Here is a 27,903-nt window from a genome sequence, read left to right as displayed (position 1 = left end):
ACGCCTTTTATAGTAGTCTAGAATAAATGTTCCTTGCCATTTTAACAATGCTTTGCACAGGTGAGTATATAATGAAAGATTTTCTTTCCTGGATGATATTTTATTTTCTTTGGAATTAAAAACTGAGTCTGAGCCTTAAATGTTGTAGTAGTATGAATCTGTTTGTCACAAGGAAGTTTGTTACATTTAGTTTTCTATGTACTGTTTATATACTTATTCAGATTTTAACCAAAGGTATTAACTCTCATCTCAACTTCTCCACTCAGTAGCCATTCTATCAATTTCATCTTTGAAAAAAAAATCTCTCTCAGAGCTTTTGAGCAGTTCTGATTTGGGCGTATTTCTTTCTGGGTCTGTTGCACAACTCATATGCTAGGCTCTCCTTTGCCATCGTGAGGAGTCCCCTTTCCTCTCGCTTTTGGAGTCCCTGCTTTGGGAAAGTCATGTTGACCCCCTTTGTGGTTTATATCCTTGTTTTGGTGAAGTATATCCTCCAGTACTTTTCAGACAAAGGGTGAAATGGAGGTTCATTTTTTGATACTTGCATATCTGAAAGTATCTTTAATCTACTCTCACATTCAATAAGTTGTGTATTAGCTATACAATTGTAGCTTAAAAATAATGTTTCCTCAAAATTTTTAGGGCATGTTTTCATGGCTTTCTAGCATTCACTGTGGCTGCTGAGAGACCCCTTGACATTCTGATTTCTGTTTTCTTTACATGAAAATAGATCTCTCTCTTTTACTCTCCATCTCTCTGGAAGCCAGGAGGACCCTCTCTCCGCCACTGTGTTCTGAACCACCGCAATGCTCTGCTTTGCTGGACATCTGGTTCCCTGCACTGTTCCTAGCACTCAGTGCCTTTCAATCTGGCAAACTATGTTCTTCAGTTCTGATTATTTTTTTTCTCTGAAAAAATTTTATTTTTGATGATCCTTATTCCTTTCTTTCTGAAACCCTATTATTCAGATATTCATTCTGAAATTTTTTTTTCTTTTTCATCTCTATTTTCTTCTACACTTTCTGAGAGAGTTTCTCCATGTTTGTTTCCCAATCCTGTATTGAGTTACTTATTTATGCTATCATATGCTAATTTCTAAAAGCTCTTTTATCTGTCTTCTGAATTATTCGGTTTTAGTTTCATGCTCTTATTTCACAAATGCAGTATCTTCTCTTTCTCTCTGAGGGTATTAATCAGTGTTTTTGGTTTTTCTGTTCTGAAGTTTTATTCTGCACAGTTTTTATTTCCTGCAACTTCTTTTTCTTTTCCTTTTTAGTATTTGCTTTTGATGTTAAAAAACATAAAACAGTTATATTTTTCTATTATCTGGTGATCCTTGCCTGCTCATATTAACAGTGGAGTACTAAAAACTTGATGGGCAGCATTGTGAGCATAGGGTATATTGTTTCTTCAGGGTGATCTGGTTCACCATTGCCTTGGGTGACAGCCATGCATCTTTAAATCTTTCCCTTTGGGCTGCCCATATTCCCAATAAAAACCTCATCTAGTGTTCTGTTAGTAGTTTGCTAGCTGATGTTGGGGTTTCGGGTGAGAATTCTTAGAATTTCTACATCAATTGTATAACCTTTTACTTCTTTCTCTGTTTTCAACTGCTTTCAAATTTGCTTATTGTCTACCATCCGTTAGATGTGCAGTTTTAGCTTTTCTAGAGAAAACTTCTCCAGCTTTCCAGTGTCAGGGTTAGTTGGGAATGGTGGTACAGGAATCTGTTGTTTAACAGTCTTTCTGTCATTTATACCATCTTTCCCAGAGGTATATGGTGCATTCAATTCTGAGCCTTTGGGAGTTCTATGGTTAAAACTGGACTCATATTTTTAGGTCTGAGTACACCTCTATATCTGCTGTCCAGCTTAAAATTTTGTTCCCATTCTCATTATGCCTGGGTTTTCATTTTTAAAATCTCACCATTACTTTAATGCAGTTTCAAGAGGCAGAAGAGCTCAATTCACATGTTTAATCCAACATTTGTAACCAGAAGGATCACCAATTTAATCCAAAGTGTAAATGATAACAGTAAGGTATTCAGAACAGAAATAGTAGTCACATGACAGATAGTGGTGGTAAGAACATATTTAGAACAACATCTTTCTACCAAAAAAGCCTGTGGTTTACAAACTATAGTAGAATGACAGAGATGACAGTGGTTCAAGGTGCAAAACCAAATTAACTGAGAAGCAGATGAATAAATTATTGATATTTATCTAGAGAAAAGTTGGCTTTAAAGATGCTATGACCAAAATTCGGATGTAGTTAAGTTGCTCATTTACGGGCCGATTATATTGACTCTCTGTTCAAAGGTTTTTGAAAGATAAGAATATTATAGGTCTTTTTAAAGAATTTAATTTTCTGTTATAAGGATTTAGATATTGAGTTTGGTTTCAGGGAACTAAAAAGGATAACTGAACCAAGTTAGAGCAAAATACACTTTGACTCAGTATAAGGAGAATGTACCATAGGAGTCTAAGATGCCAGTGTGAACAGGGTCCAAGTAAATAACACAAATACATGAACTGGCTGGATAAAGATATGAACAAACTGAAAGTGCATAACATGTATAAAGTGAGCAGCAGTATTGAAGATTATAATTTTTCAAATCTATTTGATACTTATTTGTAACATTTCAATTATTGGACATTTATTTTTAAAAATTCTATATCTTTTAGCAAACATATGGGCAGGATGAATTTATCCTATGAGACTCTATGAGCTCTCTAACGCTTAGGTCTAACACTGGCTATTATCATAGGAATTGTCCAAGTGAGACTGGTCATATATCAGGTACAACACTGAAATTAAAGTTGGATTAAATAATGTCTAATTGCCTTTTTATATCAGATATTCTATGCCTGAAATTTGGATTTTTATGAGATGTAGTTGCCCATGGAGTAATTGTGCCTGCTGTACAATACCCAGCCTATGGTTTTCCTTCTTGCTCCTTTTACCTTTTTCGGTTATTTAACATCACTGTGTAAACCATATATAAATTTCACTATTCATTTGTGGCAATTTATATGTGGCTCTTTTAAAAGAAACATTTAGGAATGAGGCATAGTTGCAAATTAAACTGATGTTAGGTGTTACTTGTTTTCAATAATCTACACATTCACTCTATTGTGTTATTTGAATTAGTCAATAGAAAAAGTAACATATGCATGGTGGATTCATACTAATCATTAACTTAAAAGTTGGGATGTATGTTGGAGGCCATAATCCATTTGAGGGGATTGAGACCTAGAGAAGTTATGAGTTGCTGAATTGTGCCTAGGACAGAGTACATGGTGGTGGTAAAAGTTAGAAAAGGAAAAGACGTGACTTGGCATTTAGGAAGTTTACAATCTTAAAGGAAGAGACAGGACACCTCATAAATATATATTGGAAGCAATTTAAGCCATAGAGAATCCAAAATGATGTAATTATGCTTCATTACAGTAACTCCTGACAGTTTTGGAATTCACTTCAAACAAACAAATTGTGATACTGTGAAATTTGAACTCCGAACAAGCTCTATGTCGTGTGGCTTTCCCCACTTTTTGTTTGTGATCTTTCATCTCCTTCCTGCCACTACTTTTATGCAGAAACTTTCATTATCAAATGGCCAAGAGTAAGCTGGGAATGAGAGATGTATAGGGGAGTAATAATGAAGAGTAGATATTAGTTACCAAATAATTAGCTTGCAACCAAATAAGCAATAAGCATTAAAGTGGGGGACCCCTTACATAAAGGAAATATTGAGTATTTAAAAAAGAGTTTTATCATATTTCTCTCCACTTTCCATAATCTAGTGTAGACTCTGTCCATATATCCCTGTTCCTTTTTGTAAGGAAATATAGAAAATGATTATCTTATTTCCATAAATATGAATACTGTTCAGGAGACAATTACTAAGAGAATGAAATTCAAATTAATTCCATTTTCTTCCTAACATGTTAAAGTAGGAGAGACAAAAATATCAAAGGACTAAGTCTATCATGTTAAAAAACTCTCTTATGAGAAGTTTAAACACGTACAAAAATAAGGTGATAGCCTTTCATGAAAAGAAAATGCAAGCTTTGAATTTTAGTGTTACGTTTATAGATGATCTTCCAAGAAGATATATATGGAAGGTATTATTCATTGCAGGAAACTGGAAGATATAAAATGATGGAATAAAGATCACATTTTTCTCTTTGAGGTGATTTATATTTAAATGAGTTCTCTATAATCCTTTAAACTGCAGTGCAAATTGGTTATCAAAGTCCTTTGCTGTAAGGGTTGTTCTACATAATAATGAATTTCACAGAAGTTCTTTAAAGGGAAATAACTATTTAGGCAACATCACAAGATATTTCAGTTACAGTAACACTTTAGATTAGTGCCATAGACAGCATAGAACAAACTTTCTAAGATCTAATTTCCTCTATTAAGGAGTAAGGCAGTATTTTTGTTTTCTTCCGAAGAATACCTGGGAGAGGAATTGCTGCATCAAATGGTGGTTCAATTTTTAAGTTATTAAGGGATCTCCATACTGTTTCCCATAGTGGCTGTACTAATTTACATTTCCAAAGTGTTCCTTTTTCTCCACATCTCACCAACACTTGTTATTTCTAGTCTTTTGATAGTAGCCATTATAACAGGTGTGAGTTGTTATCTCACGTTGTTTTGATTTGTATTCCCCTGATGATTAGTGACATAGCACATCTTTCCATATACCTGTTGGCCATCTGTAGATTTTTAGAAAAATGTCAATTCAGATCTTCTTCCTGTATCTTTTCTAAGTAAAAAATCAGTTACTAATAGAAAATTTTAATTAAAATGATTCTATTTTATCTATCATTTCTCATCCACAGTAATATAACAAACATTAGCAGGAACCTACCATGTACTAGGTAGGTGGCTTGTGTTTTTTAAAAATGTGCTGTATGAAAATAGTAGGAAATGCTCATTTGCCTATATATGTTTTTATTACTACCAATGCCAAACAGCTCCAATTACACCTTCACTCTGTGCTAGTTACTGGCTATATAACTTACATATGTGACTTCATTCATTTCTCACAATTGAGGTAGTATTATCTTCATTTTATAAATGAGAAAACTGAGGGTCAGTCAGTAGCATGTGAGGATGTCAATCAGAGTTTTATTTTTTCCACCTATTATGCTATATCACCAACTTATCTCTGGCTTCTTTTTACTCTTGAGCCTTTTATTGCTCATCACCAGAAGGAAGCTGCATCCTTACCCCAGTGATAACAGTCAACAAACAGGCAGGTTTTTCGTCGTTGTAGCTCAGGGGCTTTAGATCTCAACTGGTTCTCACCATTTAGGAGTTTCCCAGAGCCTCACTTCAGTGAAATCCTAGGGCCAGTGCAAGCAGGAATCTGAGATTGAGAATATAGATTGGCAAGGGCACTGGATTCACCAAGACTTTTGAGATTAGGGCCTGTCACCAGCTAGTTAAGTGGCTATGGAAAGATCAGTTAACCTCCTTGAATCTTGGTTTGCTCATTTGCAAAATGGGAAGGCTAAATTCAATCAATGGCTTTCAAAGTTGTATTTTTTAAAAATTGAAGCTCTTTCAGTAAATGAAGATTTATGTTGAATCCCAGTTTATAAAATAGATACACGTAGAGCAAGGGCTGGATTTGCTGGAGGAAAGAATTCATCTACCTCCTCGGTCTCCTTCTAAGCGTCATCTCATCTCCAAGATGCCTCTAAGGCCTTGCAGAACACAATTTTCAAATTATGCACTAGGTCCTCTCTAAGTTTATTCCAATTCTCATATTCTATGATTTAAAAAATATCTGTACCACATGAAAAGAGCATTAGATTGTGTCAGAATCTAACGAGGGTCAGGGCTGATAATTCAGATGGACGTTATAATCAAATGACTTGGCTGTGGGTGGCCAGGGACAACCCTGTTGGTGCTGAGGATGCTGAAACTCAGTACTGAGGTTTTGGAGGAGCTGAGCTTTGGAATCATGGTTTTTGAAATCTGTTAAATTTTGCTGCAGCTAATTTAATGAAATAAGAATATTTTTTTTGCCTGATAGTGTTATTCCATTAATTGATTTTCTTCTTAAAGGTTTCTTGATATTGAGATATAAACTTTTAATTATGATCCCACTATTACTTATTATTACCATCAAAACACTTTTCCTTTTTTTAAAAAATATGAATTTTAGACACACTGATTCATGTTCTCTAAAAAGTGAAACTCTTGCAACTCTTGGCCTAAAGACTTTATTCGTGTATCTGTAGTAAACTATTAAACTTAGCCACCACCCACCCCCGACCCTCCACTGTCTCTATTATTGACAGTGTTTCACTGGTTTAATCTGACACGTCTGTGGCCACAGATCTTTTTACTTACCTGCCTCGGCCTTCTGCTGCTTCTCAATCTTCTCCAGGCGCCCTAGCAAGGAGTCAATTTTAGTTTTGATCTGGGTTAACTCTTTCTTGATTGTCTGCAGCTCATCTGATTTCACTGGAAAAGGGAAAAGGGAAAGAAATCAGCAGAACACTAAATGTACCATGAGTCATTTAGAACAGAACTCACAGATACCCCCATGTTTTCACAAGGCTGTCAAATCACATAGGCCACTTTTCAACCTTACTGGTTTCTTATTACTTCCTGGAATACTAGATGACTTTGCCAATTACAAACAGCGATCCTTAGCGAAGCGAGCATTTGATGCTCAATCTTTTCACTGAAGGTTATACAAAAGGAGAGGAAATTAGATGTATTTTATAGAATAACTAAATGACAATGAATTCAGTTTTGGCAAATAGGATAAATCAATACTGTATGATGGATTCAGATTGAGGAGTGATTAAATCATGACAGGTATTTTAATACTACTTTGAGGATTATGTTGTACTATATATTTAAGCAATCAATGATATTTTTAATCTAGTTCCTTGGTGATTGATTGAAACTAGAACATAACATTAATCCTCTAAGGAAATGTTTTAGATGCTTGAGAACTCTCTTTTACTTACAGAATTCTTGCTATTTCACCTACACTTTAAAAAGAAATATGAGGGAATGGTTTGTGCCTGCCTCTCTTTAAGCCCTGGGGCTGGAGAGAAGGAAATTCACAGAAGTTCTCACTGATATTTTCTCCAGTAGTGTTTCCCATTCCAGGTTTTTGGTATTTAGTATGGTCAAGGACAAAAAATGGGAACTAACAACATAAGATTGACAACTTTTCATACTGCTTAGCAAGGATGTTTAAAAACAACAAAAACATACATCCTATTACCGACTATAATAATTATTTTATAAAGACAAGGGCTTAAGAAAAGGACAATCTCCTATTTTAAAGGACAATCCTTCAAGTGAAATATGCTAATGAAAAATTCACTGCACTGTTACTATTTTCTAATTTTTCTAAGAATGCTTAGAAACTGTCATGAACCTAGAATACTCAGAGACTGACGATTTCAAAGTTAGCACTGCAGAAGAGCTACAAACTGCTATGAGCCTTCATTAGGTGGGTTTTGGAGTATTCGTGCCTCTGTAAAGAACTCTGCTTTGAGATCTGGAGCACAGATCTTAATTTCAACCTATTACTCTCCTCTCTCATTTTTCCTTTCAACTTTATAATGTTCTCAGCTTGGGTATTCCCCAGAAATTAGCTTGATTCTTTAGTATTCAGGAAATTTTTTAATAAATAAAACCTGAATGCAATCTAATTTTGCTTGTAATAGAGTTATTTGCCAACTAAGATAAATTATGCACAGCATATGTTAATTGCCTGAAGGAAGACTAGGCTTCTTTTCCCATATAAAAATAAGAAAAAATTTTCCATTATAAAATCAGAAATTTTTTATGAAAAGCAGATTTTTATTTATGCTGTAGTCTGCAAAATAAAAACTGCAAGAATCAGGGACCCCATGGAGTGTTCCTATTATGAAGAACCGAACTGAAAGTGGAACACAGTTTAAAGTAGACAATTGCTCCTTATGTCTATTATTTCAAAGACATCAAAGTGCCATTGTTGAACTACATCTAAATTTGAAAAATATCATCTGTCACAACTGCCAACTGATTCTGCTTTGAAGAATGATTTTCATTCCCTTTGATGGAAGCATGTTATGTAGTTTTACTTAAACCTATCAAACTTAATAGAAAATATCTTACCTTATAACATTAGATTTCAATGCAGGAGAAATGGGAGTGTGGCTGGAAACTACTAGAATGTATTTCTTAGTAAGTGGAGCCACTCTTTAGCCCAGGAATGTAATTGACTGATTTTAATTTATTTATCTCCTTAGAGAAATATAAACAAATAAACTACAATACCCCCACAGATTGGAAACCACGTTACAAACCAGCTTGAAATTCAGACTCACCAAGTAGGACCTTCTGTGTACAGGGAGTCAGGGTGTCCTTTAGGTCTAGACTCATGTCTAGCACCTCAGGAATGCTTTTTAAGATCACAGTCAGGTCATTATAAAATTTAGGGTCTCATTAATTAATGCTATTCAAGCTTAGGGACAACAAGGATGTAATCCAGACAGATTCTTGCCTGCTTTTCCCTGGCCTCTATCAGGAAATGGTGAATCAGTTTCCAGCCCCATGCAAACTGCCCAGCTCCAATCTCGGAATGACTAGCAGCAAATGCTCATCAAGGGAACAGCAGGGCTTAGAAACAGTCTTGGCTGCTTCATGAGCAATCATGGAAATTGTTTCCTTACCACACTTCAGTGTTGGCCTTGGGAGAAGGCCTGATGCTTATCCGGCCTTGTGGGCTGTAGTCCTGTTTCTACCTTTCTTTAGTTGGATTTACTAGCCAAAGATTGGGGCTAGTTCTGTGTTACTGTGTTTGGTCTCCAGGTGGAATTCCTGGAATGAGCCACCTCTGTGTCTCATGTGCTTCTCTCTCTCTCTCTCTCTCTCTCTCTCTCTTCTCTGCCTTTTTCCTACATTTTTTTGACTCCTATTAACAATTTTCTATTGCACCATGGATTGAATTAATCCCCTCTGTTTTTACCCATTCCATCAACAAAGATGTAGATTTTACAATTATAAATTTCCAAACTTAGAATATTTTAAATCTTTGCAACTTCTTAGTATGTCTACTTTTCCTATTAAATTGTAAGCTCCTTGAGAGTGAAGAGCTGATTAGTCACTGGAGAATTTCAGGGGTCATGCTTTTGAATATTTTCTGTATTTTAATAAGCTGCTTCTTTCATTAAGGAGGTTGGCTTCTGATGCTTACCACAAGGTCCTGGGCTTTGAAGTCTGTCCGCCCTAATTAAAAAATTGTATTAGTAGTTTTAAGAAGGGATCCTAATTAAAAAATTAAAAAATTTTATTAGTATAATTAAAAAATTACATTAGTAGGTTTAAGAAGAGATCAGGTAAGTGCCTAGTGAAAACTTTGTCTTTTCATTATAATCCAGATCCATGAAAAATTATTCAGATTTCTGATTAGCAAGTTATTCTGATTTCTGATGATACACCATTTTAAAAAGAAGAAATCTGGACAGTTTTCTGAAACAAGACATAGTAATGGAGTATCCCCATCATAAGTCTCTATGACCAAACTCTTTTAGAGAGAGGGCATCCAATTCCTTCTTGTCATTCATCCCTTCCTTTCTCCTCCTTTTTTTCATTCTTCCTTTCCTGTCCTTTCTTTTTTCCCTCTCTTCTTCCCTCTCCTTTTCTTCCTTTCTTTCCTTCTCTCTTGTCTCTCTCTTTGCATTCTTAATGGAACCTAGCTCAGTGAAATCACCAAGGAGATTGGAAATAATTCAAGGGAGACATGATATAGATTGGAATGGACCAACATATTAGCAGTTGGGTGGTGTGAAGTAGACAGATTCTGCATATATTTTAAAGATTGAGAGGAAAGGATTTGTGGGTGGATTGGAAATAAAGCATAAGTGAAAAAAGGAAGTCAAAGAGAACTCCAAGATTTTTGTCTTGAGTAACTGGAAGGATGAAATTGCCATTTTCTGGGATAGGGAAGACTTCCAGAGGTATAGGTTGTTGGGGGGAGATCAGAAGTTATGTTCTAGACTTGTTAATTGTGAGATGTCTATTAGTATTCAAGCACAAGTGATAAAAGGCAGTTTGTCGTATGAATCTGGAGTTTATGGGAGAAATCAAATATAGAAAAGTGAATTGGGGACTATCTAGTTAGAGATGGTATTTTAATTAATACATAGATGAGTGTGCCCACATAGTTGAGTATATAAATATAACAGGTGTTTCAGAAGGCATCAGTATTACTATCTCCAAAGGAAAAGTCTTTTGTTCTAGGTAAATTCTACAACAAAAAAACTGTGAAAAAATTATAGACAGCAGGAAATATGTTGTCATAATAAAAATCTTTGGTTTTTCATTTGAGCATAATACTTTATTCTTCTGTGAGAGATTACAGGGCTTGAACTATTAAATTAGTTTGCTTTTAGGCCTGAATGATACTATAGAAACTAGGAGATAGAGTACATCACACAGATAATCTTAAATATTTTCTCTAAACTATCACTGTAGTATTTTAGTAAGAAAAAAAATAAAAGAAGCTACATCAAATCATTTCAGACCTGCTCTCTCTAAAGAGTTCACTGATTTGGTGATAAAAGTTATTACATTCTGATACAATCAAAAGAATGCTGTTTGTGCCTTTTGCTGCAACATGAGATATAATCCAAAAAGGAAATTAGGCACATGGAATGATACCGTCTGCTTATATAAAAAAAGAATGTCTGCATCTCTGATTTATGTGCTGAAAAATATTTCAATTTATTTTAACCACCTGTGAGTCAAGTCTATTCAGGGACAAATAATCTTCAGCTAACTGTTTAGATCAGTGGTCCTTAACAGAGGGTAACACTGCCCTGCATAAGACATTTTGCAATGTCTGTAGACTTAGAAAGCATGGTGTTACTGGAAGCTAGTGAGTATCTGGTCTGCTAAACATCTTATAAGGTACAGGATACCACCCCCTGTCCTGCCACACACCAAAGAATAATCTGATAAAAAGTGGCAATAGTGCCAAGTTTTAGAAACAGTGGTCTAAGTAATTATATACCCTTTTTTGCCAACCTCATGCTTCCTGTGAACTATTTAGAAAATCTCAAAATGTATGTAACCATGTGGACTTTAAAAATATTTAACAATAATTTAAGATTATTTGTATTTATTTGCTCAGCCTTTGATAAATATAATTTGCATAAAACTTAATTTATCAATCACCTTTACCTATATTGTTTCATCAATAAGGACCCTGAGAATATGATAATTTACATGACATTCTCAGTCATAGAATGACTTTGTGTAATGTAATAATATGAACAAATAGGGTTCAGGTTCAAACGTGGGTCTCTTAACTATAAAGTTTACACTCTTTAATATGGTATGTAGCTTCATTTGATGTGAAAATCTTGATTGTTCATTTCTGTTCTTTCCTTCACTATGAATTAAGGAACCACAGTATATTTAATTTAGTCACATCCAGAAAAAAATGGGGATCACAGATGTCTGTAAAGTGGATTTTAAGAACTCTTTACTACTATTACTTCAATTTGTTTCTTCTTCTGTCTCTCCCTTTTCTCTTATTCATATATTTCAAGCTAGTTTAATATACAGAAATAATTTGTCAGCATTGTAAATGGTTTTCAAAAGTCAGGCCTCAAAGGATTACGCTAAAATAAATTGAAGTTTTGATGTAATTCTCCATTTATATATACAAATTTAGTTTGGCAGTTACCACCCCTGTGGAATTTCTCAGAAGAATTACATATATGTGCATATGTGTGTATTCATAATACCTATGCCTATAAATGTCTATACCAATTCTTTCTATATATTTTTAGAAATAGAAAATGAAATGGAAAATAAGTACATTATTTTATTCAGCAACTTCATTAAAGACCTACTGTATGCATCCATTTAGTTAGCATTTCACTAGCAGCTGCACATATACCATCTAATTTAATCTTATCCACCAAATATATATAATTAAAATTGTTTTATGGGTTAAAACAATGAACGTTAGAGAAGTTAAGTAATGTGTTTAAGATTGCCTATCAAACAGGCAACAAAATCAAGTTTCTAGCGGTTTGCCTGAAGTCATGCTTCATGTTTATTTGATTGCCCACCTACCTCAAGCTATGAGCTTATCGTGATAAACTGCCTCCTCGGCATCACGAAGTTTATGATTATGGAGGAAATAAATATGAAGGAACTTATTAAAATACATAGGAAAATGGAATATGTAAAATAATGGAGGAATAAGTGAAATGCAGCTATTGCTTGATGTTGAAGTTATCTCCTACTTTTTGGTCTCCCCCACCAGACTCAAAGAGGCTGAACACATAGCTCATGTCTGTTTTGTCTATGGAATATCAGTTTCTTAGAGGTCATGTCTATTACTTCTATGGAACATTAGTTTGGCAGTTATGGAGTCATGTAGTAGATGCTGATGAGTTGAAATTATGTCAACTATGTGAGCAAAGAGGAGCAAAATTAGTTATACAGGACTGGATGACTGTAAAAATATTTATAGAACATTTAAACTATGGAAGGATACTTTGTATTTCAGCAAACAAAAAGGTGTTCTAAGTAAAGAAAGTTGCAAATCTTAAATTACTGAGCCTGAAAATGCATATTAACAATACTGGCTTCTTTTAGACCCTGGAGCATGGGCCAGAATATCTCCCCTGGTTTTGTTAACTCAAGATATTATGTAACTGATTTTCTCTGAGTTGCAGCATTTCTAAAGATGTAGCTCATTGTCAACTATGAAATGTATGAAAAATAACAAGTAAAATACAAAAAGTAAAACTACTATTGATGACATGTATTCCACAAATATTTAAGGGTATACTTTTTGAAATGCAAAAGTAACTTCAAAAAGTAATTTAAAATGGAGAGAATAGATGTATATATGAATAACTACACATGAAGCAGAAGAGCTTAAGTTCCATTATAGGAAGATGAACAATTGGTTTGGCTTTAGAGGACTCATGATGCCCTCGTATCACTGAGGGGCCCAAACTTGTTTCCTAACAGTGATATTACCTGGGCTGGACCTTGAGGGGCAGGTAAAGTTATTAATAATACTTATTTGCATATGAGACAGATAATAGAGTTGATAACACATTTCTTGGGATAAAAAAAGGGTTTTCAGGTGGAGGTATATCAACATGAGTTTGAAAACATTTAAATAAGTGTTCAATTAAGCTAAGAGGAGAGTGGGGGCAGGGGAGAAATTAGGAATAGTAGTATCAGATGAGATGTATCTTGAGAAGTACATTGAAGAGTTTGGATTCTTATTTTGTAAAAGGTAATAATTTTGAGTTTTGAGTGAGGAATTTTTAGAGCATTTGGTTTAGAATAATTCTGCAATTGGGCATGGAATTAATGGGATTAGGGGAGAACATAGAGTCAAAAACCTAATCAGAGACTCTTAGAGTAATTAAGGCTATTCTTATTAGGACCTCATCTAGGAAAATAGCTGAAGCAGGTGAAGTAGAGGTAACAATATTAAGATTTAATGCTCACATACTTTATAATCCCACAGTGGAAGAATAGATCCTTTCTGGTATTTTCAGTGGAGCACAAAGGGAAACAAGTTCTATAGTAGTACTGAGAAAACCATCTCCAAATGCTTATAAACTATATTGATCTTAGGATTGTGTTGAACATTTTGCTATTTGGCATTTTTTATGTCTGTATTTCTACATCTGTTTGTGTTGATATTAAAGCTACACTGAAGCCTAGTGGAAAAAGCAAAGAAGAGATGCTTACAAATGTATTTATTTATTATAAATACATTATAATTGTTTTCTTTGGGCTTTTGTGTCTTCACATCTCAAGTTGTGATGTTAGCAGAGATTTATTACTCTCTTTATACAAAGTACTACTCAGTGTTCAGACAGTGAATCCTTGTGCATCTGAGAAATTCTGTCTTTACCAGGATGAACTAAATGGGCCTGAATCTCACTTAAATAATAATCTCACTTAAACTCAGTTAAATAATATAAAAAATTTGGCTTCTAAAATACAAAGAGCTAAAGGATATGCCATGATCTCCACACTCTGTACAGGTTTTATATGCATGCAACACCTGTGTTATAGACTGAAATACCCCCATATTTGTAAGTTGAAGTCCTCTTCCCCAGGACTACAGGAAGTGACTGTGTTTAGAGATAGGGTCTTCATTGAGGTACTCAAGTTAAAATGAGGTTATTAGATACAATATGCTCTAATCCAATGTGACTAGCGTTCTTGTAAGAAGAGGGAATTCGGACACACAGAAGGAAGGTGATGACAGAGGGAGAACGTAGACATCTACAAGCCAGGGGATAGGGTGGAACAGACCCTCCCCTAATGACCCTCTGAAGAAACCAACATGCCCCAGACCTTGGTTGCCAACTTCCAGTCTCCAGAACTGTGAGAAAATAGATTTCTGTTTGTTAAACTCATTCTGTAACACTTTGTTATGGCAGCCCTAGCAACAGAATACAACCATCATATAAACTTCTCAAGCTATCATTTTGATCAGGTTGTGCTTTGGTGCGAGTCATCCTTCAGCCCTGGATAAAATTAATATCCTTTAATATTCTCCAGTTTTTTGTTGTCCTTTTACCCAACTTTATCTTTTCTTTTGCCTAATCATAGTATCTTCAGTTTCTTAACTGGCATTCCTAGCAATAAATCTTTGCTTTACATAATAGTAACTAATTTACTATTAGTAAATATTATTAGTAAATAATAACTAATTTAGTATTAGTATATATTAAATAATAATTTACTAGTGTGGCTTATGATTAAGACATTCATAATAGGAGACACTGTTCTAACAGCTTTACATGTTTTAGCTCATTTAGTCTTCACAGAAACTTCATGGAGAAGATGGTATGATTATCATTCCCTTTTCATAGATGAGGAAACTAAGGCACAGCAAACAAAGTATCTTGCCCCAAAATACACAGCTAATAAAGGGCAGAACTGCTATTTCATTCCAAGTTTGGCAATTTCATATCTCATATTCTTAACTATTATAATCTGCTGTAATAATAATAATAATAGCAATGAGAATAATTAACCTCACTGAACACTGGCTATGTGACAAGACTTGCCTAAGAACTTTATCTGCTTAAATAATTTAATTCCCACAGCAACCCATTGGATACATAATATTATGAGTTCCATTTTTCAGGTAGAAAATAGAGGCATATAGGATTAAAGGATTTCCCAAGGCCACATGTTAGACATTGTGGAACACAGATTCCACTCTAGGCAAAGCCTCAGCTCTTCCCACCCACACACTGTCTCCTGGAAAGCAGGAGTCTCTCGGATGCTCTTTCTACATCTGCTTACCTTCTCAACTCTATTCAATATCCTCTATTAAAGACCTTTAATCCTTTTGGTCAACAGTAATTTCTTTCTTTAAAACCTACAAGCAGAATATATACTTTGACTAAGATAATGGAAAAACAGGCTGTTTAATGATACTTTGCTGGAAATGAACATTTTCCTCTGATTGATCTCCTGTCAGGTGTTTCAGGGCCTTTATATTAGTCTGCCACCTATTCTGTCATTGAAAGGGTATTGATAGGATCCCAAAGGCATCAAAACTCACTGGGATTTTTCTTGATAGACATTCCAGTTTAAATTAATTAAAGTAATTGATTCAGTATTATGGTATTTTCAGTGGGCACTATTATTTCCACTAAGAAACTACAGCTAAAGTTGAAGGTATTCATGTCTTTCTTTTTGCAAAGTGTCAATTAGCACCAACAGCATTGTGGAAAAGATGGTGGTGTGAGGGGTGAGACAGAGGCCTCCTCCCAAAACTACATATAATATGAAAATATAACTAATACAACTAATCTGAAAGAGCAAAAGGAAAGAAGGTGGTGTCAGACTGCATAAACCTGGAGAAGAGAACAGACCTCACGGAACAGGGTAACATACCAAAACCATGATCCAGCAGAACCCAAGCCTTTCCCCCACCCTAGCTCACCAGCAGGAGGAAGAAAAATGGAGCAGGGAGGGAGTGGAGGCCTAGGACTATGGAACACCCAGCCCTGGAGATCTGCTTTGGGAGCACAAACCTACATTGCATGGTGCTCTGGAGATTGAGGGGCAGGGTTGGAAAGCTAAGACAGGAAAAATACCTGGAGAGACTAAGACTCTACCCACTTGTGGAAAACAGGGATCCACATTTGGCTGCTCTGAGACAAAAGAAAGGCAGGCAATCTGAGAGACTTCCTAACAGCGAGACAGCTGCTAAAAGGGCAAGGATTGCACAGAGCTTACTGTTCAGGAGAAAGGAAAGGTGGATAAAATGGTGCAGGTACACTCTGCCCAGCAGGTAGGGAACTTTCAGGAGCTTCAGGTATTCCATCCCCCTGGCTGGAGAGGTAGCTCCAAGGCCCCCCAATATGATGTGCAGCCTGCTGCACCTTCCTCCCAGCCAGCCTTCACCAGCTCGCAAACCGGAAGCTCCTGACCTGGTGTCAGGCCAGCCAGAGAGAATCCCCACCTACAGTAGCTACAAATACAAAGCATAGAGGCTTACACCTGTCTGCTTGGCCCACAGGTTCTAGCAGTGGAGACAGGCATAGTAGCCGGGAAACAGGAAACAGCTCTTTCCTCCCCCCAGGCACCAACACCACTGCCCTGCAATCCCCGACATCACTCCAGGGGCAGAGCAATTCCAGAGAGTAGAGATTCTGGGCACTGGAGGGTGCCACATACAAATAAGAAATGTTAAAGGAACCGGTTCAAACCAAAATCCCACAAACACTAGAGAAAGGAACAAGTGAAACAGAACTCATCAATTTTACTAAAGAGATTTCAAAATAAAAATCATAAACATGCTCATGGAGGTACAGAAAAATATTCAACAACTCTGGGAAGAATTCCAAAGGAGACCCAATTATTATAGAATACAATATCAGAAATGAAACATATAATGGAGGGATTTAAAAGCAGATTAGATATAGTGGAGGAGACAGTAGATGGAATATAAATTTGAGAAGAGAAATACAAAGAAGCTGAGGCACAGAGAGAAAAAAAGGACCTCTAAGAATGAAAGAACACTGAGATAACTGTGTGACCAAACCAAACAGAACGATATCGTATTATAGGGGTACCAGAACAAGAAAAGAGACAAAAAGGGATAGAAAGTGTCTTTGAGGAGGTAATTGCTGAAAACTTCCCCAATCTGGGGAAGGAGATAGTCTCTCAGGCCATGGAGGTACACAGATCTCCCAACACAAGGGACCCAAGAAGGAAAACACCAAGACATATAATAATTAAAAGAGCAAAGATAAAGGACAAGGACAGACTATTAAAAGCAGCCAGGAGAGAAATAAGATCACATACAAAGGAAAGCCCATCAGGCTATCATCATACTTCTCAGCAGAAACCCTACAGGCCAGAAGGGAGTGGCATGATATATTTAATGCAATGAAGCAGAAGGGCCTCAAGCCAGGAATACTTTAGCCAGCAAGATTATCATTTAGATTTGAAGGAGCGATTAAACAATTCCAGATAAGCAAAAGCTGAGAGAATTTACCTCCCACAAGCCATCTCTACAGTGTATTTTGGAGAGATGGCTATATATGGAAGTGTTCCTAAGGCTACATAGCTGTCACCAGAAGAAATAAAACCACAGTAAAGAAAGTAGAATAATTAATTTCTAAGCAGATTCAAAATTAAATCAACTATCCCCAAAGTCCATCAAGGAATAGACAAAGGGTACAGAATATGATAGATAATATATAAAGAATGAAGGAGGAAGAAAAAGGAGGAAAAAAAAGAACCCTTAGATTGTGTTTGTAATAGCATACTAAATGAGTTAAGTTAGATTCTTAGATAGCAAGGAAGTTACCCTTGAACCTTTGGTAACCACAAATCTAAAGCCTGCAATGGCAATAAGTACATACCTGTTGAAAATCACCCTAAATGTAAACGGTCTGAATAGATAAAAAAAGAAGACCTGTCTATATGCTGTCTATAAGAGATTCACTTCAAACCCAAAGACATACACAGACTAAAAGTGAGGGGATGGAAAAGATATTTTGTGCAACTAATAGGGAGAAAAAAGCAGGAGTTGCAGTACTTGTATAAGACAAAATAGACTTCAAAACAAAGAAAGTCACAAGAGACAAAGAAGGGCATTACATAATGATAAAGGGGTCAGTCCAAAAAGAGAATATAACCATTATAAATATCTATGCACCCAACACAGGATCACGTACATATGTGAAACAAATACTAACAAAATTAAAGGGGAAAATAGAATGCAATGCATTCATTCTAGGATACTTCAACACTCCACTCACTCCGAAGGAAAGATCAACCAGACAGAAAATAAGTAAAGAGACAGAGGCACTGAACAACAGTTTAGGACAGATTGACCAAAGAGTCATCTACAGAACACTCCACCCAAAAGCAGCAGGATACAAATTCTTCTCAAGTGCACATGGAATATTTTCAAGAATAGATCATATACTAGGCCACAAAAAGAGCATCAGTAAATTCAAAAAGATTGAAATTGTACCAACCAGCTTCTCAGACCAGAAAAGTGTGAAACTAGAAATAAATTATGCAAAGAAAACAAAAAAGCCCACAAACACATGGAGCCTTCACCACATGCTCCTAAATAATCAATGGATCAATGACCAAATAAAAACAGAGATCAAGCAATATATGGAGAAAAATGACAACAATAATTCACTACCGAAAAATCTGTGAGATGCAGCAAAGGCTGTGCTAAGAGGAAAGTATATTGCAATACAGGCCTGCCTCAGGAAAGAAGAACAATCCCATATGAACAGTCTAAACTCACAATTAACTAAACTAGAAAAAGAAGAACAAATGAGGTCCAAAGTCAATAGAAGGAGGTACATAATAAAGATTAGAGCAGAAATAAATAAAATCAAGAAGAATAAAATAATAGAAAGAATCAATGAAATCAGGAGCTGGTTCTTTGAGAAAATAAACAAAATAGATAAACCCCTAGCCAGACTGATCAAGAAAAACAGTCTATATACATAAACAGAATCAGAAATTAGCATTATGGGCACTAAATCTTATGGGCACCACAGAAATACAAAGAATTATGAGAGAATACTATGAAAAATTGTATGCTAACAAACTGGATAACCTAGAAGAAATGGACAACTTTCTAGAAAAATACAATCTTCCAAGGCTGACCCAGGAAGAAACAGAAACTCTGAACAGACCAATTACCAGCAACGAAATTGAACTGGTAATCAAAAACTACCTAAGAACAAAACCACTGAACCAGATGGTTTCACTGCTGAATTTTATCAAACATTTACTGAAGACCTAATACCCGTCCTCCTTAAAGTTTTCCAAAAAAGTAGAAGAGGAGGGAATACTTCCAAACCCATTGTATGAATTCAGTATCACTCTAATACCAAAACCAGGCAAAGTCACCACAAAAAAAGAAAATTACAGATCAATATCCTGATGAACATAGATGCAAAAATACTCAAGAAAATATTAGCAAACTGAATTCAAAAATATATCGAAAGGATCATGCACCATGACCAAATGGGATTCATCCCAGGGATGCAAGGATGGTACAACATTCGAAAATTCATCAACATCATCCAACACGTCAACAAAAAGAAGGACAAAAACCACATGATCATCTCCATAGATGCTGAAAAAGCATTTGACAAAATTCAACATCCATTCATGATAAAAACTCTCAACACAATGTGTGTAGAGGGCAAGTACCTCAACATAATAAAGGCCATATATGACAAACCCACAGCCAACATGATACTTAACAGTGAGAAGCTGAAAGCTTTTCCTCTAAGATTGGGAACAAGACAAAGATGCCAACTCTCCCCACTTTTATTCAACATAGTTCCGGAAGTCCTAGCCATGGCAATCAGATAACACAAAGAAATAAAGGGCTTCCAGATTGGTAATTAACACCATCATGTTTTCTTTATCTTACAATTTTTTGAAGTAGAACATGTCAAGTTGATTACAGTAGTTCCCACTTATCTGCAGGGGATACATTCCAAGACCTCCAGTAGATGCTGAAACTGGATAGTACTGAACCTCCTATATCCTGTGTTTTTTCCTATATATACATGCCTATGATAAAGTTTAATTTATAAATTAGTCATAAAAAGAGATTAACAATAACATTAATAAAATACAGCAATTATAAAAATACACTGTAATAAAAGTTATGTGCATGTCTCTCTCTCAACATTTTATTGTATTGTATTCACTCTTCTTGGGATATGAGATGATAAAATGCTTACATGATCAGTTGAGGTGAGACGAATGATGTAGGCCTTGTCAAGTAGCTTAAACTCCTAATGACCTGACACGCAGAATGCAGATCATCTGCTCCTGGACTACAGTTGACTGCATGTAACTGAGACCATGGAAAGTGAAACCATGGATAAGGGGCACTACTGTATAGTTTCAGTTCAAATTTATTTAAAAGGGAAATACCTTTTGGTAATCTAATTTTTTAAAAGAGAAATCCATTTTAAACACTTACCAGTACTAAACTCGGCAAATTATAGAGCTAATATATTTTTTCTTTATATTGATTTTCTCCTCAGTGTAATTTAGTCATATTAAAAATTCTGAAGTAAGAAATGACAAATTCTCCAAGCTATAACATTAATTTCATCTTCTCTCCTTGCCAAGTCATTAAATACTAGGAAACAACTATTAATAATAGAGCAAGATATACACCTCAGTAAATATTCATTCACTTAAGCCAATATTAACACAGTATATTTTATACTTCACACAAACCTTTCATTTGTGATTTGAATTTGAAAATTATTATTATTCCTAGGCACCAGGCTAATTATAAAAGTACTATCAAATAATGAATATTTATATACACACATATTTATATGCACACATATGGGTGTGTATAATACAGTCTGCCAATATGCTTTTGTAAAGAATGTAAATTTGTGATTCTAGTATGCTTCCTGGTAAATTATACATAAATCGTCTTTAGATTTATATCTCACTAAAATAACACTAATCTATAGTTAATTTTTGTGAATTGAATTAATTTTGTTAATTTTTGGGAATGATAATACTTGAGATTATTTTTGTGAACCTTAAATGCACAGAACTATATGAAACAAGCATAAAATGTCTGTTGTCTATAATTTTCCTATACTAATAATTTTATTAAAATTAACATAACTTGAGATTTGAGTATATCCATAATAAATTTCAAATAATTATTTTAGGCGATGGTCCTTACTGAATATCTTAGTCCCCTATTACTTATCCCATTCTACTTATTACTTATCCTCATCTTTACAGGGTAAAAAAGATACTCTGGGATGCACAGTTCCAAATGACTGATGATAAAAAGTAAAATACACCATATTCAGTTCCATTTTTGGTTTGAATTAAGAAGTAAGTGTCAGGTTTAGCTTTCTACGAAGACTATTACATCTTTCAGATAAAACGAGAGGAGAAGATCAAATTAAACTACTAGTTCCATCACCAAATTTAAGAATAGATTCTTATCTTACATGAGTTCAGTGACAAACTGCAAACAAAGTTACTTTGGATTATTTCTCCAAGTAGCTGATTTTGGTGATTTGGTTTTCTATAAACATCCTTTCATTATTTATTTATTCCAATGTAAGATAAAAGCTCATTGGATTTATCAACACTTGGAGACTTCTGAGGGATAGAAACATAAGTACACTGTTTGTTTAGGTGACTCAACCTACAAAACATAGTATCAAATTAAATTATGAAATACAATAAAATAAATTATGGAAACTGGAAGAGCACCCACATATACTTAAGACTCCATGTCCTCTGAAAGAAGGTAGAGGCATGGGATTACAACATTTGTACATGTGGGGGCTGTGGAGGGCACTGAAGATACAGGTGTTCAGAAAAGAGCTTGCGTGCCTCTGTTAGAAGGCAGGAAGAAGGTTACTGATCCCTGGGTTGGTGGGAGAAGGGGAGGGTGATCCAGTAAATTCTCACAGAGTGAAGAGGGTTTTATACCTATCAACTTGCAACAATAATCCTGGAGAGTCTGAGGGTCCCATTGACTCCAGAGACATTCCCTCAAGGCGGGGACTCACTGGTCCGTGGACAGCCAATCTCAGTGTATACCTGAGAACAAAGAGGCTTTCTCACATGTCAAATAGCTACCAGTGAATTTTATAAGAAATCCCAGTGATTCTTAGTCCCTCACTTCTCAAGACAGAAACATTTTGATGTGCACAGATGTCCAGAAAGTCTACAGGAAAGCAAGAGATTAAAAGATCACAGCTTGTCTAAGAGGGAAGAAGCGGCAAACAACTAGAGTGCATAGATACAGTGGACACAAAACCACTGTTAGACAATGTTAATAAAATGCCATGGCAGCTCTTAAACAGAAGCAATGATAAACAAGAATTACTAAAACTAAAAACTTGGTGCCTGAATAAAAGAACTTGTTAGTACTCACAGAATCTGACTTTTAATGGTTCAACTTATGATCTTTCAATTTTATGAAGGTGCAAAAGCCATATACATTCAGTAGAAACTGTACTTTGAATTTTGGGTTTTAATCTTTTCCAGGGCTAATGATGTGCAGTACAGTCTTCTCAATACTCTTTCATGATGCTGGGCAAAGCAGCTCCCAGTCAGCCACACAACTACCAGGGCAAACAAACGATGCAGTTATAACCATTCTGCACCCGTAAAACCATTCTGTTTATCACTTTCAGTACAGTAACCAATAAATTACAGGAAGGTATCAATATTTTATTATAAAATAGGCTTTGTATTAGATGATTTCACCTAACTGTAGGCTAATGTAAGTGTTCTGAGCATGTTTAAGATAGGCTAGGCTAAGCTTTGATGTTCAGTAGGCTGGGTGTATTAAATATGGTTTCAGCTTATGATATTTTCAACTTATGTTGGGTTTATCGGGATGTAATCCCATCATAAGTCAAGAAAGATCCATGGTGAAATTGCTGAAAGACAAATTAATGTTTTAGGAAAAAATGTTGTAAAAGACTATTCCACAATAAAGAGCAAAAATAGGAGAAAAAGGTAAAAGGGAAAGAGGACAGAACTTAGACCCTAATATGCAAATATATGTCAAAAGGGAAAAACATGAGACATGGAGAAATTTTATATTTAGTACACATAAGTAAGACTAAAATCTCCATTTTCAAAGGGCTTATAAAGTTCAAAGGAAAACTAATAAAAGCCATACTTCTACATGTCTTGCTAAGATTTCTGAGCTCTTAAAAATAAAATGGAAGTTCTATATGTTTCTGAGAGAAGAGACTATTAATAAAGAATAATAAATGATACAAACATCAGTGCTTGTCTGGAATACTAGAAGTGTTCAGATATTAGAACAAAGTACTTAGGATATCGAAGGAAAAAGAAATACAATTGAATAATTCTAGATCAAGTCAAAATATGCATATGTGAGGGAAAAAATACAGATATAGATTCAGAAATTGTTATTAATTTTCCAAGGAAATTATTTTAGAAGCAATCTAAAAACTAAGAATTAAAGGACAGCAGATGTAAATAATAAATATTAAAAATTTTAAATCAAGTCCTAATAGGTAATCATGATGACAGACAATGGGAGTTAGCAAATAAGCACTAGGTACAGAATATTTGAAAAAGAAAAGATATGTGATATCTAAATATATAACAGAAGCTGGGAACTAAAACTCTAATGTTTATGTATAAAACCTGAGCTTTTTCACTGGGGTGTTGGGGAGATAAGGTGTGTAGGGGCAATGATGAAGTAAAAGCTTTCTGAAGTTCATATCTTTGATAGAAGTTAGAGTAGCTACTGCTTGATTTGAAAATATTAGTATAGATTCATCTATAACTGATTAATATATTAATATAGCCACTAATGAAATAGAGAGGCCTAATGGAATACCCAATTTAAGGCAGTTGCAGTAAAAAGATGGGAATTAAAAAAAATTCATTAAGGAAAGGTAAGAAAAGGAAAAAAAGAGGAAACAGTAAATTAAACATTTGAATAATATTATATTAATATAACTTGGTATATTAATCAAGCAAGTATAAAAATTAAATTTCTCTGTTAAAAACAAAGACTTTCATAAATAAAATACAGATATTTTTGTACATATGCTGTTTTTAGGAAATATACAAAAATAAAGTGATAGTATTATGGGTTGAAATATGTTCCCCCAAAAGATACACTGAAGTCCTAATCCTAATTACCTATGAATGTGACCTTATTTGGAAATAGATCTTTGTGGATGTAATCAAGATGAGGTCATTAGAATGAACCCTAATCCAATATGATTAATGTCCTCACAGGTAGAGGAGAAGAGACTTGGACACAAAGACACAGGGGAGAACACCATGTGACAATGAAGGCAGACACTGCAGTGGCACATCTGTACCGAGGAGTGCCAAGAATTTCCAGCATACCAGACACGAGAGAGAGGCATGGAAATGACTGTCTCCTAGAGCTTCCAGAGGCAGCCTAGCTCTGCTGACAGCTTAATATCAGACTCCCAGCTTCCAATGACTGTTGTTTTAAACTGCTCACTTTGTGATAATTTAATTTATAGCTGCCCTGAGCAACTAATACACAAAGAAAGGCCCCAAATAAATGGATATATTAGGGAAGTGCAATCCAGAAGAAAAGCTTATACTGGAGGATCAAAGGATCAAAGTATCAGACGAAGTAGAAATCAAGGCTAAAAATAGTGGAAATATATAAATGTAAAAATTGCAATTCTCCAATTTAATAGCTCTGTGATTTTAGGGATATTACTTAACTTTTTATGCCTCATTCCACATATGTAAAACAGAAATAATAATATTTCACATATTGGGCAATTATGAGGAATAAATGAATTAATATATATAATGAATTAACATATGTAAATTAATACACATTAATATGTGTTTTAAACAATAGCTGTTACAGAGTGAACACCAAGAAAATATTAGCTGTTACTCATTCTCCTGTTATTATAAAGCATTATAGAAAACCATTCAAGTAATGTGGGATATAAAACAAAACCTTAAGAAAAGACAAACTCCATTAAGTCACTATGATGGTGGAGGATTTTAAATAATCACTTTTAGAATTTGACATCTCAATTTTCTGCAAAAGAGCAAGTGTTAGAAAAGTGGATAATATACATTATCTATAGATAATACATTATTATCTATAGATACACATTTATTCTATAGAAGTGTGGGTAATCCAATCAAAAAGGTAAAACACTCAAATATTTCTATACTAAAAGCAGAAAATATTTTCTATTTTCCATTTAGAAAATACAATTATTATGGAACTAAGAGAAATTTTTAATAAGATCCTCAAAAAGGTTTTTATAATATCCATTCTTATGATCCAAGAAAACTAGAAAAAAAAATAAAAAGACCAAAACAAACATAACCATTTAAATAGTAAGATGTTTACCTCAAAATAAGCTCAAGAAATTGCTACTCTTCTCTACAACATTGGGATATATCAAGAGATTGAGTCCTAGAAATGGCCACAGACCAATGGTTCTAAACCAGGGTGGTGCCACCTTCTTCGGGAAGATTTAGAAATGTGTAAGAGTACATATTGTTGTTACAAAGACTGAGAAGTGCTACTGGCATTTAGGGTTTGGGGGGTCAGGAATGCTAACAGTTCTGCAAAGCTCAGAGTACTCATATAGTGTAAACTACCATGGCCAAAATGCCAGTAATATTCTCATTGAGAAAAGGTGTTTTAAAAGTGACCACAGGGCAAGGAATCCACAGGTACTTACAATATTTCTATTTGAAATTAAATTTCCATGGTAAGAAAGTCTCCCATAAACCTAGCGGCAATTCAATGTTTTATTTTCCACAGCAAGTACCAAATTTAGGAATTTTCATCATTTTTGACAATAACCCGAGAGCATATCAGACTCATTTTAGAAACTGCTGCAGAAACTCATTTTCTTTTATTACCAAGACTCAAAAAGGGAATTCATATTTATCCATAGAATAGGTAAATGGACAAATAAGTACATGGGGAACTGTAAATTGATTTAATTTGCTATTTGGATTATTAGCTAAATCCAATTCTGAGCACACCAAACTTTAGTCAATTACCAAAAACATCAGTGCTCCAGTAACTATTTTTTACACATTCTCATGTAAAAACAAAGTATTTTGACAGTGTTCTTTCTTATTATTTCTGATGATACTAAGGCAAAAGGCAATGTTCTACAGTAGATAGCATATGGGGATGGGAATGAAGAGACATGGGTTCTAGTCTGGGCTTTACTGTTTCTCTGTTTACTTATCAATAAAATTGGGTAACAATGTTTGCCTTACTTGTCTGAAAAGGCTGGCATGCAAAGTAACTACAAAGTCCCTACAGCGTGGGGGCTACCAAACTGCTGGAACCGACCTCCATCACCTCTCTGACGTAATTTCCAGCCGTATTTCCCCTCCCCCACTCTGCGATGGTCATTCTGGTTTCCTTGTTGTTCTCTGACTAATGACAATGTAATGTCTCTGTCCTGACCATTCCCTCTGCCCAGAATGTTCTGCCTCGGAGAGCTTTCGAGCTCACTCTGTCCCTCTCATACTTCCATACGTCTCTGCTCAAATGCCACCTATAGAAAGGTATAGTCTATGCTATCCTATGAAATACAGCACTCTCAATTTCCTCTTTTTTCTGCTTTATTCTTTGACACAGTTGTGACCCACTGTGTGATTTCTCATATTTTAATTTGTTTGCCTATTTTCTGTTTCTTCTCCGCTAGAATGTAATCTCAAGGAATGCAAGAAATTTTGCTATTCTTTCCTTAGGAGTAATATTCTAATAACAAAACAGAGTTTTTCTGAATACACGTATATAAATATTTAGAGTGTGTTTAGTTGGGAAGTTTGTATCTCTACTTTTTACTAATTAATGTGAATTTATGTAAATATTTTATTTTTATGACATAAAATACGTTTTCAAACATGTAACTCTCATGATTGAGACTAGTATATTACACTTTTAACATCTCTACTATGTAGTTTGCTTATTTAATTATCCCACTGTTCAAATATTCAAATCATAAACTAATTTTGCATAGTGTTTCCTTGAAAAGATAGTACATGCACTCTCTTTTCAAGTGAAATTTTTTCTTCCCTAAATAGGTTGATAATATGGGTGAATGTTGAAACCACAGTGTTGCTCATGTGAAATCTTCATAAGGTTGGTATCAATGATACCTTAATTTAAAAAAAACTTAAAAAATGTGCAACATGTTATAGTTCTTTAATATGTTATAAGCTAGGTTGGCCAAGAACCTGTTATTCGTCTGATAAAAGAGTTTTCAAATGGCCCTGGGTTTTGTTAGTTACGGTTGTGTCTGCCTTCCCTACTGCAACATAGTGTGTGGCAAACAGAGACCATTTCTCATTTATTTTATAATTCTCTAAAGTTTGAACATAGCAGTCACTGTAATTATTGATTAATTTATTGAATATGGGCATTTATGCAATGATAAATATCTCATCCTTCTTTAGAGGGAGGTAAAGCAAGGAAGATTACTTACATTTAGAGCCTGATGAAGAAGACCCACTGACAGTAGATCTTGATCCCCCTTTCATGGAAAAGACTCCTTTTCCTCTGCGAGTCGTCGTTACAGCCACTCTGGGGCGCTTCAGTGGAATTACTGCGCGGGGAGGCGGAGGCACACGCCCATGGTAATCAAATAACCTTGGTAAAACACAAATGTGGCTGAGAGTTGGTTTATGCCTACATGTTCTATCAAATGTATGAAATGATTAAGAGAATGACATTGTAGAGAACGTCAATAACTGTTTTTGTTATTGTTATTCTCACACAGTTATTGACTAGAAGATTCATTTTTCACTAAAGAAATAGGATACTAACTAGACTGT

At 34.9% G+C, this 27,903-nt stretch overlaps 1 protein-coding gene across 19 annotated transcripts in view; it reads right to left on the bottom strand.

Moving 5' to 3' along the window:
• The window catches only part of RALYL (RALY RNA binding protein like), a 772,862-nt gene that overhangs the window by 147,555 nt on the left and 597,404 nt on the right, over positions 1-27,903 (bottom strand). For all 19 annotated transcript variants that reach the window (XR_012128296.1, XM_073229774.1, XM_073229775.1 and 16 more), the window contains 2 exons: positions 27,555-27,718; positions 6,370-6,483 (listed from right to left, as the gene is read on the bottom strand). Coding sequence is in view for 18 of the 19 variants with exons in the window: in XM_073229774.1 (XP_073085875.1) it covers positions 6,370-6,483; positions 27,555-27,718 (278 nt within the window). In the remaining variant the exon portion in view is untranslated. The remainder of the gene's footprint in view (positions 1-6,369; positions 6,484-27,554; positions 27,719-27,903) is intronic.

Source organism: Manis javanica, chromosome 2 (genome assembly GCF_040802235.1).
Source record: "Manis javanica isolate MJ-LG chromosome 2, MJ_LKY, whole genome shotgun sequence".
Lineage (NCBI taxonomy): Eukaryota > Metazoa > Chordata > Mammalia > Pholidota > Manidae > Manis > Manis javanica.
This window is presented reverse-complemented; position numbering and strand designations above follow the sequence as displayed.